The following is a 13,594-nucleotide window of genomic DNA, read 5'->3' on the forward strand; positions in this document are numbered from 1 at the left end:
GCTGCAGGGGCATGAGAATGACGTTTATCCTCTCGTATTTGGTTCTTAGACGGGAATAAACCGAAGTGTAGCTTTCAATGGGGTCTTTAGGGAACCCCTCGTAGCATAGTATAACCTTGAATTTTGTCCACGTAAACTAGGGGAAATACTGGACTAAGGTATGAGATAATATACAAAAATAACCTAGTCTTAAGTCTCTTGATATATGCAATATGTCTTTCGATTATGTACAGAGCAAACATATCAGACAGAGTCGATACTCTTCCTTCTCTTTTCCACCATGGCTTCCTTCATGAACGGACTCCGTGCTCGGATTTCTTTACCCCAGATAAGCACTAGTATTGGAGCAAAAGACAGAACCAACGCAATAAAGGCCAGTACCGTACTAGCCCACTGGAGCCCAAGATGAGAATACATGCTCATAGTAGCCAGAGGCAGGAACGCCGCCAGGGTGTTCTCACCAGTGGCAATGATACCCATACAACTACCCGCGTATTTGCTGTATGCATCGACCACATAATCTGAGATTCCCGTCACGACAATAACACTACCAGCCCCTACCATAGCGAGACCAACAGCTGGTGCGATCCATGGAAAATTGGGGTATGACGTCCAGGCGTATGTGAACATGCCACCGGAGATGCCGAAGATGCCGCCCACAATGGCAAGGTACAGCCGAGCCTCGGGAATAGGTGTACCGGGAATTTCCTTATTGCGGGATGCCGAGTCGAAGTAAAGCTTTCCTGAGAATAAGGTCATCACCCATCCGATGATTTCCCCGATCACGACTGCTGTTTGGACGTATCCAGCTTGCGATGGTGTCCAACCATACAACTCTGCGAATACCTGCTCGACAGACTGAGTGAACAGATACAATGTACCGACAGTAAATGCCGACCAGAGCGCCGATACAAAAACCACAGACTCGGTGAAGAACAGGAAAAGCGGCCTGCTCGCGCTGTGGCCCACGATACTCAAAATCGACTGGCCTTGTGTGTCGATTTCATGCTGGGTATAGGCATTCTTGCCTTCACGGCGCAGAGCTTTAGCCCGCTGTCCTAGGATTGCAATTCCACGACATTCCTTGAACAAGAAGAAGTACAGAGGGAAGAAAGCACCATACCAGATGAGCTGGATATAACCAATCCACCTCCACGTGAGAGCTTGGTATATAGCAGCTCCAATAACTGGACCGATGCTACTACCAGCCAGGTAGGCAACGATGAAAAGGCTAACAGGGACGTTTCGATTTCGCTCCGTATCCCAAACATTCCCAATCACTGTACCAGAGGTGTTGGCAAGGATAGAGACGCATCCTCCGGCAAAGAATCTCGTTATGACCAAGGTGTAAAAATTCTGTGCCACAGCCTGGGGCACGACAAAACAAATGAAGGTCATGTACGTGCCCAGGAACACCCATCGCACACCAAAGTCCTCCATGAGTGGGAGGACGAGCAGGGAGGAACAGCCGCCGCCCACGGCCCACGATGTGACGGGCCAGTAGGAATGGGGGAAATGAGCGTCTGAAAGGTGGAAGCGCTCATTCATAGTTTCGTGGGCTACTGTAAATATTGTGCCGTTGATCATGGTCATGAAGGTAGCAAATATGGCGAGGGCCGTGAGAAGCCATTTCTCGCATAGGGACCAGTTGTATGGGTTTCCAGGATCTCTTGGTCCATCCCAGGACACAATTGTGACATCTTTATTGGGATCATGATGATCTGTGTAGTTGTTAGTGAATTGGATCTCGGGTACTGGTGTTATTCTGGTTTTACCTATTACTGGTTCATCATGGCCGGAGACATCGCCACGCGCGAACACCATTCCGATCCCACTATGATACCACGACACTCTTCAGGGCAGACCTTCAAAAATGCTTGTTGTCTTGGTGGTTCTCTCCCGCGGGGTTCGAAGTGAACCAAACTTGAAGGTATGATGTAATATTTCGCCACTGAGTTGTATATAGATCGTAGGCGCAAGTAGCAATTTGATTTCTCAAGCTTAAATCTTCAGAGAACAGAGGATGCAGTCTCATTTAAATCAATCGGAGCTGCTAAAAAATTCTGTGCATTGAAATTGAGCGTACAGAGTGATTCTCTCCACTCCAAAGGTCCAATTCTCCAGATTATAGCCGTTTCGGGACTAGTCACAATATGCCCCAGTGTTGATTTCAACCTCCCACAACGTGGTTGGCTTATAATGTTACTTTAACCGGCTATTCTTTGGGCTTCTTTTGATGGGCTTAGATAAAGGAATTATCTAAATGATCTGCTTCTGCACCCCACATTGGCGTTGTCGGCCCTGTGCGATTCACCCCGAGGCGAATCACGCTAGACAGATCTTTGTCGATCGGGCCTAGAAGACAATCCCTTGCTCTAGTTATCATCAAGTATTTCGCATTTCGCGGATCTCGCGGCTTCAATATCGGATAGCTAGTCGTTCTACCTAGGCTGCACCAGGAAGCCAAGCCGTTGGTGGGGTCTGATGAAGCCAAGAGAATGGCTTATTTTACTTTAATCTCTATCAATCAGAGCGTGTTAGGTAAAATGGTGACTCTTCGTTAGTTTTGTCTTGTTGAATGTTTGTTTAGCTTGTATATCCGCATTGCACCTTTATCTGTTATAGCCGCCGGTCACTTTCTAGAATACTGTCCAAATTCCTTTCAATCCTTCCAAATCATAAGCCTATTAACAGCACTTAGAGGTCATCTCAACCGAACATAAACTATCTACAAACTTCTAGGGTCCAATTTCCTGTTAAATATTCCAACAAGAATACGTACCTGTCGGTCGCTTATGTGGGTCTTTTCAGTGGTCTTCTCAATTATTCTATTTCCATGTCTTTAATACATTTTCTCCACCTTGTCTTTCTTTAGATAGATAGCCAGAAATGGCGGAAAAGCTTCGTGAAAATGACTTTCCTATGCATAATCATTTTTGATAATCCAACCCTTCCTAAGCGAACCTTTCCGATCCGAGCTCAGATGCCAAATGTTCCTTCCGGATCGACTCTATTCCTGTGATCGCATTTCATTGCCTAATATGTACTAGTCTGCTTTCCTGTTTAGGTAGCTGCTTCCTTCTCTGCATGTATCTACATTCAACAAACGAAGGGACAAACAAAGAGGCTAATATGTTAATAATCGGAATATTCCGAATTACGAGAGGAAAATAGGGCAAAAGTCATTCGACTCAAAATCAGGATGGTTTCCCGGTTCACAGCAGCCCACATCACTGTGGCATCAATCACTATCAAACTCTGCCCAGTTGTGTGTTAGCAGCCTATTTGTGACACCGGAAAGTCGGGAGCATAACTTTATTTTATTGTCATATGATATACCACATCTTCCAAGTTCATCGCGAAACCTACGTTCCGTGATAACTGGTCTCCCACCTCAGCTTCAGCAGATATCTGAAGAATAGGGAAACTTTTTAAAAGAACTTAGAATGACATGGTCAATTCACTATACCATAGATCGCAAATTGTATTGAGTGAATTGACCAAAAATCATTCTCTTGAGAAAGAAAGATGCTGTGGCAACAACTCCAAAATCACGACAGCCAACATTCACCAAAGGGGATACTATCTCACCCATGGTGACTACTGCGGACAGATGATGATCCAGCGAGGCTCACTATATCTCCATTTCTCACACATTCCAAAATCCCAAGCACAGTCTAGAAGACAAGAACATTACTAATCTTGCCGTCGTTCATTGACGAGCACTTGACCTCATACATATTTATCCATCAACCACATTGCCTCGTGTAACTCCCAACTCGGCTTCGTGTGAGTATCACAAAAGCTAATCTCCTTTTCCATTTCCTCATGATCAATAGTTAGGAACTGGTGATATTATTTAAATACTAGGATCAAGCAGACTCTAATAGGTTCACACGAAGTGTTTATATCATAAGTTTGCCACGCCCAACTTATGACATCGGTGACTTGGTCGAAGCTTCCCCCGCATTTAATATAAGATAAATACTTTATTTTCTCTTTTTCCAACATACTTCTACCTTCACTTCACATATATCCCAATCCTTGGTTTGCCACCACTAAAATTCAACATGGTCAACACTACCATCGATCAAAACCCGCTAGATCCTAATTACGAAAAGCGCCGTAGCTCTCTTGGAAACATGGATCAAGGACAGCAAGATCAAAACAGAGATGAGAATATCATGGTGGACAGAGAGGTTGCTCCGTGCGTTTAACTCACAGCCTTTGAAGTATCCTGTAACTGACGGATATAATAGATCATCCCGTGCAATGTGCCAGGAGCTTGCACACCAACATGCCATGAACGATCTCCACAAGCACACAGAGCGTCGGTCTTCGCAGGAGGTAGATCACAGTATGTCTCGTTCTCCCGACCAAGATCCTATTGTGTACTAACGAGCGTCAGATTCTTTCCTCTCTGATCTAAGTACAGACCGTGGACTACAAGAACATCCCGAACAAATCGGGGAGTAATATTGTTCATATACTTTGTTGGACTCGGTACTCCCCTGGAAGTTTCAGAGGAAATACTTAAATTGGAACTTGGGAGTGATGCCTTCACGAAGCGATGATTAGCTGTAAATTAAAGAACTGTTCAATCCATACGATACATTTTACTGTCTGCTGTATTCGTAGAGTATGATGAGCCTCAATTTCTTGGTGAGGCAAAGACACATACTGGTGATGTCACCATGATATCCCCGCAAAGAAGCAATACCCAACGTCACTAAGGAATAGAAAAAGCAATTCAAGTTTCTTTATATATCCTCGTTATATATTCATTAATTGAATTTGGAATTAGTTACTGTTACTCATTTCGCGAATCAAAAACCCTCTTCCCCCGATACCAAGTCTGGCAGACCCGGGCCTCAAGCAACATCTCCGGCTTCCACTGCATATCAACAATCAAAAAATCCGCATCTAATCCACTCCGCAGACTTCCAGTCCAAGACTCAGCAAACCTTGCATAAGCCGCACCACCCGTAGCAGCCGTCGCCGCCTCAGCCAACCCCAACCTAAAATGCACATTCACAGTATCAACCGTCTCAGTCTCAAGCGCGGAGCGCCTAGTAGTAGCATTGTAAAGATTCGGGAAAGGAAAGTGACGAGCCGTCGGCGCATCGGTGCCAATAGCAATCTTCGCACCGCCATCTAGGAAATCCTTATAAGCGAAAGCGCGGCTACAGCGCTCTGGTCCAACAAGACCCGGCCATGCCCTGAAAAGCACCGGATCGGAGTGGACAGGCTGGATCGAGGCCGTGATACCGAGTTCACCGAGACGCTTAGCGTCTTCCGAGGTTGTCATCTCCAAGTGTTCGATTCTGTGTCTTCGGCCTGGCGTGCCGACTCTCGACAATACATTGATTGCTTGGTGGATGGTTTTATCACCTATCGCATGGATTGCGCATTGTATACCTGCCGCATCGGCGCGGGCAATTACCTCCTGTAGCATATCCTCCGGCCAGATTGGGTCGACTGGGTCAGATTTACCAGTGTAGGGTTGGAGGAGGGCGGCGGTGCATCCGTCGACGACGCCATCGCAGATGAGCTTTATCCCGAGGATATGGAAATCGGGTTGGTTGTATTGCTTGTGTAGCTCGATTGCTCGATCCACGTACTTGAAGTTGGCTGTTTGATCTGCTGAGAAGGGGACGAGCCAGTGGGCGCCGATGTGGAATGGGATGGTGTGATCGCGACGGTAGAGATTTAGAATCTCCCAGGTTCCTTCTTCCATCGCCATATCCACTAGTCCAGTATACCCAGCAGCGGTATAGGTAGTAATTGCAGTGTCCAATGCATTCAGTTTATCTTCTGTGGAGGTAACACTTTCTAGATATGGCCATGCAACGTTCATAAGAGCAGACTCGTCGAGTAGGCCTGAAGCTCTGCCGTTTTCGTCGCGGTGGATGGTTCCACCCGGAAGATCGGGGGCTGTATGAGCTCCCATTTCATCGAGAGCTGCTGTGCTACACCACATGGAGTGTAGGTCGAAAGAGTCGATGTAGATGGGACGTGGATCGATACCATCTAACATACTTGCTAGCCCGACTCCATTGGTAGATGATTGGATCCAGCCTCTGCATAATATGCGTGGGAGAGATGGGTTGGCTTCGGCGTAGGCTTTAATGGTTTCTCGGATTTGATCAAGAGAGGTACATGTGATGAGATTGGCTTTGCGCAGTGATTGTCCGTATTGCAGGATGTGTACATGGGCATCGATGAAGCCTGGGATGACAGTGCGATCTTCCAGATCAATGATATTTGCGTTTTCTGGGATGGTTATCCCGTCAAGAGAGCCGACGTGGGAGATCTTGTCATTCTCGATGATCATGCAATCGGCGAAGTGCCCTTCATTATTTGAGCCTTCCGACAAGAAGATGCGCCCGTTCTTGAAAACCGAGGTCATGATTTCTGGGCTTTGTGATACTTTAACCTGCACAAAGAAAAACACGGAGGTTCTGAAGTATTTATTACTTCATGCGCGGGGAAATCGGCATACTCTTTGGCTATTAGACCCGCATTTCTCTAGGACTTTCCGTTTAAGAACATTTGAAGGTGGATATTATAAGATTTGGGCTGAGCTATCTCAACTGCGAATGGTCCAACGTACGTTTCGATCTAACCTGGAGGGGATATTGATTGCAGGGACCGGCCAATAAACTGCATGGTGATTGGATGGGAGAAAAGAGGCGTTGAGCTTGCAAATCTTCCGAGGTCATGAATCATTTAGTGTCACCTTCTCTTATCAACCAGCCAAGTGGCCGAGCAGTAACTCAGCCATCACATCTTCCTTGGTCTAGTGGTGATGATTTCCGCTTGTCATTAAAACCGATAAGCGCGGGAGACCGGGGTTCGATTCCCCGAGGGAGAGATTTCTTTTTGCTCTTATTTTTCTTTCTCAAACGGGGTGAATGAATGGGGGAGTGTTGCTTTGTTTTTTGAACGATTTGTCTTGTCTCGAGGCTTTTGTAATGTTCAAATGGACTTCAATGCACCAATATTGGAGGAACACAGTATCAAATCCGATGTGCACATATTAAGTGGGGCTGGAGTAGCTTCAATTTGATATTAGATGCTGATACATTTTGGCGGGAATTCGCCGTTTTTTTAATTTCTACGTGAGGAGAATATTCTCAATATTTTTTTCATAAGGAAATCTACACGAAGTATGATATCTCACATCCAAATTGGCACTATAATTATAGGCAGTACTACTACGCCAGTGATATATATATATCACCCTCACACATCTATGCAAGCAACAGTAAATATGATCAAATAGGTATAGTCTTTGACCGTCATCTTACATGGAAAATGCCAGCAATCCGGTCTAAATTGGATTATGACCATTACGAATGCCGAGAAGAACAGTACGTACCCGTGGTGGCTATATGAACATGCCAAGCACCTGCTGGTGTTCAATGCAAGCATCCAAACGCCCCCAACTTACTATGTCTCGGCATTGCTGCTTGTTACCCAGGTAGCTGAGACATTTTCATTTTCATCCCACTGGAGTCACGGAGTATTGATGACCTCTTTCCCCCCACAAAAAATGTGCCCAGGTGGGTCACAGGGCTATGTACTCTGTACTATGTTGTAACTCCATTTTGATACCTCACACCAATGACCTCCCACGGGTGGTGATTGAGGGGATATTTGCATGGGTAGTGTATATGAAGTTCTTATGTGCGGAGAGTGCTGTACTACATTGTATCTTTAGTATTGTCTTATTCGAAGCCTCGGAGTACACCGACAGAAGCTTGGGATCACACCGACAACTCTACAGTCAAATTAGGCGGGGATGACACCTTCCAATACTAGTAAAATGTCCACAAACAAAGGCAGCAATGATTATATTGTATATCCAAGTAAGTTTCCGGCCCCCAGAAATGATGTCACAAAAATCCCCCAGAGCCTCCAAACCCAATGATAAGGACGCGTGCAAAGGAGGTGTGCGTAATACAATCTTCCACACTTTAAACTCACAAAATAGCCCCAATATCTAGAGGAACATCATGACTTGTGTGTGTGTGCTGAAACCAGAAAAAGTTGGGCATCCGTTAGCCTCTGGCAGCATCGTGAAATTTTGCAGGAGTAAGAGCAGGGCCGGACCCAACCCCCAACCCCCAATATTCGGAATATTGCAAAGAGTCATTCGGGATAATGCGAAGGATTGCATGAACGGGATCGTGTGCGCCTTTTCCGTCTGATCGACAAACTTGGGGGCGAAAAGCCGCGATTGGCGGTTTATAGTGGAACCCGGGAACATAGCGTGGCTTCGGGTTGCACCGCCAGAGCCCCAGTATGCCCTGCTTCGCGACAGTTTTAGTTAGCACAGCCTTCTAGCGTCTCCGAAAACACATCGCGGCGTATTTAAGCATAACGCCCCCAGACAGTAATTGTTTCTTCCAAGTACTCAATCACCTCAATCACTGCAGTAATATCTATCTTCTCATCCGATATTCCGAGCATATACTTCCTCCAACCATCACCATGCAGTACAAGTCTCTCGCTGCTCTCCTCTTCGCCAGCATGGCAATCGCTGCTCCAGCCGACACAAACACCGAGACTGAATCTGGAGACACAGAGTTGGGTTTCGACATGCCTCCCTCCATTGCTGTGATTCTCGCAACCGCTGTCCCAACCTCATTCTGGACCGAAGCCACCAACACCGCTAATTTCCTCTCCCAAGTCGAACAAGGAATGGTCTCCAACTCCTGGCCTACATGGTATAGCGGTCTTCCCGACAGCGTGAAGGAGTATGTCACCACTGCGGTTGAGGACTACTATCCTTCTTTCGCATCGTCCATTGCCGCCAAGATCACTAGCGACGGCGGTAGCAGCTCCAACCCCAGCAGTGCTGAGGCTACCTCCACTGCAGCTCCCAGTTCTGGAGCTTCTAGCTCTGGGGCTTCGTCTTCTACCGAGTCCACTTCTGCCGATTCCTCTTCTACTGTCACGGGTTCATCCTCCTCCTCTCCCACCAGCTCGGACGCTGCTTCGTCCTCGTCCTCGGCTTCGTCCTCAGCGTCTGGTTCCGCTTCATCCACTACTACCGATGGTGGTGCCGCCCCCACTGGTATCGCTATGAGCGTTGCTGGCGCTGCAGGTGTTCTGGGCCTTGCTCTCGTGTTGTAAGGGCGAATTGGATATTTTTGAAGCACAGCGGATCCCGGTCTTTCGCTTATTTGCTGCATACGTTCGCTACGAAATGGCTCTAGTTCTCATACTTTTAATGAATCATTGAGTCTACATACTAGGCTTATACCTTACGTACTTCCTGCCCTGCCTAATTTTGTCAATATAACCTCATCACTTCTATGCATACTCTCATTGTACGCTTATGTATCATACATTAGATGTTTAAACATTACCCGTGAACATATATACTCTTTCTAGTATTATTCCCACGTTTCTGTCTTATTTCGAGTTCGAGTATGCCGACAAAATGTTCAAGTTTGCTTCCCCTGGGCCGATGTACGATCCCGTTCATATTCACCTGATCAACAGGCGCTAGGAGGCTAGTCAATGTGATAATGGGGATTCCTCTTTTTTCCATTCCCTGTGCTCTTGATTTCCTTTTTCGGAATCAGGACCCAGAGAATGAAACTATCCTTGCCCCGAATCGGAGTAGTAGTTGGAGTAGCCGGAGTAACTAGCAATTTGCCTGTTTTCCCAGTACTATCTGTTCCAGATGTGGACTGTTTTGCCACCCTTGAGCTTCCTGCGTAGCCATTATCAGGATAGGTTGAGATATCAGGTTTGATCGGGTCAGATACTAACCTAACTGGGCTGTTTCCCCTTGGAATTGGGGTCCCATAGAAACCCTGGTTGTGATGGAGCTGGGAATCAGACCATCCGCCATTGGAGCGAAGGCGTGCTGTCTCATCTTAGAATTCTTGACACACGCCTGATATTCCCTTGATATACTCCTCACTCTCACTTGATGTCGCGATTGGTTTCTCAAGTTGAAGTGAGAGATCCGGCGCAGCCCCAGTTAGGGCTTTATTGAATACAACGGGTACGGGGGTTCGGGCGATCCTGTGATAACCCATTGGTATTCATAGACCTCGTAGATTGAGTAGAATAGACGGTAAACACACAATTCACGACGACCTTCGTACGGCCGATATCTTGTTTTCCCATCCCAGAAACCTCTTTTTGCATCATGCGCCGCGCGTAGCCCAATTCGATGAAGTGGTAATTCTCTTTAGGACTTCACCGAATGCGGCGGGCACGGGGTTTCATGCGATTCTGTTATAATTCCTTAATATTAGTATCCGTATACCCAAAAGAACTGATTAGAATAGATGACAGACTCACAATTCATGACAGCCTTGGCACGGCTGTTATCTTGTTCCTCCACTCCAGCAACACCTCATTGCATCATTTTTTGTGGGTAACCCGATTGGATGAAACGGTAGTTATCTTCAGACAGCTCAATCAACCTTCCCTTAATGCAGCAATGGTACATGCCGTTGTCCTGGAGGTGGAATTGAGTTGTTTCTTCTGAGAGTACATCCATCCAAGTGACAATGCCGCGTGTCGACGGCTGAAGACGACCCTTGGATTTCTTTCTAGTCATAGGCCCTGAATGATCTTCAATGGAATCGGGAATCATCAAGCAAAAGGGTGGACCGCCGAAGAACTTGTTAAGCGCAGCTTCGAGGTTGTACTTTAAGCCCCGACTCGAAGCCTTGCTTCCTTTAGCAACACGTTTGGATGATTTGTCTGTGTCATTGGCCCCGTCTTGGGTTTCGTGCAATGCTTTACGTTTGCCAATGGCAACGTTGCTGTTCGATGCAGGCGGAACGGAATCGGAGGTGGGATTCATGATGATTGAAACTGTTGATTCGATAACGCACAAGGGTCGAGGGAGTACCGAAATGAGAAAATGAGATGAATAGAAGGTTTTGATTCGAAACGTGATGGGGATGAATGTGATGAAAAGAAAGTAGATGTGGGTTTTGAAAGGAAACAACTCAGAGTAGATATCGATAACGATGTCCATGTATTCTAAACGGATACTATGACAATGGGAGCCCATCAACAATTTATCCTGCATTTTCCTTGGGAAGTTCTTATTCCAGTGTATTCTTTACGTTTGAAAGATCATTTCAGACAATTTGCAAGGAAATTGCAGCTTAAATTAAAGCCTGCTAAGAATAAGAAATCGTAAAGTCGTTAAGGCATAACCAGCCATTCCCTAGACCCCCCAGCGCATAAAATCCTCCGAACTATCCCAATGCCATTAGCCCAACCCATTTGCCTAACCCATTCTCTCCATTTCTCCTTCATCTCCTAAGTATCATCATCAGGTCATTGTGTTCTAATTTCATAGGGTGAGCATGCGTTTCGCAGCAAGATTAGGAAGACTATAAGCAATTGTTAGTAAATCTTTGTTTATAAGAGTAGAATAATGGGCTCGGTACCTCAGTCTTCTGCTTCTTAGCATCGCGAATGGGCTTCAAGAAAGCCCACGATTTTTTGACTTGGAATCTCTTGCAGACGGCCGAAGCAGTGCGCGAAACACCGAACTCCTCAGCGTATTCCCGTTCAAATTCCTCGATTGTGCATCTCGCTCCGATCATACGATTGGCAAAATCAAGAGCGTTTTCCTCCTCATTTTGAGTGTACTTGATGAAAGTTCGTGGCTTGGGGACAGGGGAAGGGGACTCAACGCGAGGTCGCTTTGAACCACCAGGGCGGATTCTATCCCTATTCTCCGCAGCAGAAACAGTAGGTCCGGTGGGTTCTTCAGTTTTGGTTCTGGCAGGAATCTCGGGTTCAGATGGGTTCGCGTTGCTACCAATTGCACTGGCGGGAGTAGAAACGTTCTCCAACCACGGACCGACCAGGTTAGAAACGGCATTTGATGGGGTACCAGGCTGTTCAGGCGTAATCGCATTGGGGGAATCCATGTTTCTGACTGCATTTGATGGGGTACCAGGTTGTTCAGGCGCATTCATATCGGCGGAATCCATGTTTCTGATTGCATTGGGTGGGGTACCAGGTTGCTCAGGCGCATTCGCATCGGCGGAATCCATATTGCTGACCGCATCGTTGTTCACGGGGCGGATAGTATCACTATCGGGCAATGCGGCATTGGCTTCCATGCGGTTGACTTGTTCAACGGCAGCTTGGATGCTGTTTTGAATAACAGTCATAGTATCCGGACCGCGCACTGGATCAATGGAGTTCTCTCGGGGAGAATGAATTGCATGGTCATCATTGTCCGTGTGACCCGATGAAATAGTAGTGGTATCGTGAGAAACATCGCCAAAGTAGCTAGAACCATCATCCATATCAATGGATAGATCACTAGAAAGCCGCTCCAAAACGTCACTAGCGGAGATAGCATAGTCAGAGGTGACGTTTGAATGAGTGTAACTAGAACCCGACTGCAATGTGGGCAAAAATTCGTCCGAATCGCTGGCGGAATCAAGGTGATCCTGGCCAAGGAACTGGGTTGCCGACATATGACCATGTGTATCGTGGGCTGAATCAACGGGGTCATATTGAGGAATGTCGAATAGGTTCAAATCGGCCTGTTCCACCCCGGGTTCAAGAGTCTCCTCCTTGACCGCATGATTGTGAGCTTCCTGGGAGTCAGAGTCGTTGTTCACGTTGTAGCTGTCCGAATTGGGATCATTTGGAATGGGGTTTGCAGAAGCCGAGGTGCGAGGTTCCACGACCTCCTCCTCTGTAGTAGTATAAACAAACTGGCTTCTATGCAAATCCATGAGAGATTCCACCACTCTGTGGGCAACTAGGAAAGGCAAATTTAGTTTCGAAATAAAACAATCCATGGAAGCAAACGAGCTTACATGAAACCAAAGTATCGAATGTACGAAGCAAGTCGACGTGCAGCTTCATGCGGATTCGTACTTCCCTATCTTGGCCTGACAAGTTTTGCAATGGCTGCAAGAGTCTCTCAGCGACACCACTAAGGATATCGTAGTAGCTGGTAGCTCTGATTTCGATCAAGACACCACGGACGCGGCATTGGAACATGCCGTTCGGCTGACATTGGAAATCTTCCGGTGTGAGCCTTGCACTAAGAACATCCGTCCACTGAATTGTATCTTGGATTGGATCCTGGTCTCCGACCACCCGCGGGTGGGGCTCACCAAAGATCAGCATCATCACTCTGTAAATGTCAGATAACCAAAGAGAGTCGTCAGGGAACAGAGGAGAAAGATCATCCCCGGTGTAGATAGCCTCAGCAAACTCCCGGTATCTCCTGTAAGCCTCTAAAAGGTCAACGAACAGTTCATCGAATGAACCCAGAGGCCGGCGGGAGGGGGCACCTGTGGCCCCTGCCGGGTTTGCTTGCTCAGGAGGAGGTATATTGTCCATAGCTTCTTTGAAGCTTTTTGGAGTGCAATTTGTATATGTAATGTAATAGCTTGAAAAGACTTAGATGCAAAGAGATGTGATGAAAGAAAGGATTGTATCCGTAGGGAGATGAGATAGGAAGAAAGGATGTGGAATGAGAAGAGAATAAATGTAGAACTTGAGTAAAAGCTTTCTAGAAACTCGATGGGCGGCGCGAGCAATACAAACGAGTATGGCGACGGCGAGCGTCTTG

The 13,594-nt window shown here is 46.7% G+C and overlaps 6 protein-coding genes across 6 annotated transcripts; 2 read left to right on the forward strand and 4 right to left on the reverse strand.

Annotated features, from left to right (window-relative positions):
* Positions 1-243: 243 nt before the first annotated feature.
* On the reverse strand, positions 244-1,824 carry PGRI_061390 (uncharacterized protein; the record flags this gene model as incomplete). Its single annotated transcript, XM_040793853.1, has 2 exons — positions 244-1,721; positions 1,776-1,824. 2 exons carry the CDS (start codon positions 1,822-1,824, stop codon positions 244-246), a joined length of 1,527 nt encoding a protein of 508 aa, XP_040648708.1.
* Positions 1,825-4,070: 2,246 nt separating this feature from the next.
* On the forward strand, positions 4,071-4,476 carry PGRI_061400 (uncharacterized protein; the record flags this gene model as incomplete). Its single annotated transcript, XM_040793854.1, has 3 exons — positions 4,071-4,207; positions 4,260-4,357; positions 4,409-4,476. The coding sequence occupies 3 exons, from the start codon at positions 4,071-4,073 to the stop codon at positions 4,474-4,476; spliced, it is 303 nt and encodes a 100-aa protein (XP_040648709.1).
* Positions 4,477-4,810: 334 nt separating this feature from the next.
* PGRI_061410 (amidohydrolase) lies at positions 4,811-6,409 on the reverse strand (the record flags this gene model as incomplete). The annotated part of the gene is made up of 1 exon (XM_040793855.1): positions 4,811-6,409. One exon carries the CDS (start codon positions 6,407-6,409, stop codon positions 4,811-4,813), a length of 1,599 nt encoding a protein of 532 aa, XP_040648710.1.
* A 2,087-nt stretch (positions 6,410-8,496) lies between these two features.
* On the forward strand, positions 8,497-9,141 carry PGRI_061420 (uncharacterized protein; the record flags this gene model as incomplete). The annotated part of the gene is made up of 1 exon (XM_040793856.1): positions 8,497-9,141. The coding sequence occupies one exon, from the start codon at positions 8,497-8,499 to the stop codon at positions 9,139-9,141; it is 645 nt and encodes a 214-aa protein (XP_040648711.1).
* A 1,240-nt stretch (positions 9,142-10,381) lies between these two features.
* On the reverse strand, positions 10,382-10,837 carry PGRI_061430 (uncharacterized protein; the record flags this gene model as incomplete). The annotated part of the gene is made up of 1 exon (XM_040793857.1): positions 10,382-10,837. The coding sequence occupies one exon, from the start codon at positions 10,835-10,837 to the stop codon at positions 10,382-10,384; it is 456 nt and encodes a 151-aa protein (XP_040648712.1).
* Positions 10,838-11,369: 532 nt separating this feature from the next.
* PGRI_061440 (uncharacterized protein) lies at positions 11,370-13,362 on the reverse strand (the record flags this gene model as incomplete). The annotated part of the gene is made up of 3 exons (XM_040793858.1): positions 11,370-11,378; positions 11,436-12,772; positions 12,831-13,362. 3 exons carry the CDS (start codon positions 13,360-13,362, stop codon positions 11,370-11,372), a joined length of 1,878 nt encoding a protein of 625 aa, XP_040648713.1.
* Positions 13,363-13,594: the final 232 nt, after the last annotated feature.

This window comes from Penicillium griseofulvum, assembly GCF_001561935.1.
Source record: "Penicillium griseofulvum strain PG3 chromosome Unknown contig_95, whole genome shotgun sequence".
Taxonomy (NCBI): Eukaryota; Fungi; Ascomycota; class Eurotiomycetes; order Eurotiales; family Aspergillaceae; genus Penicillium; species Penicillium griseofulvum.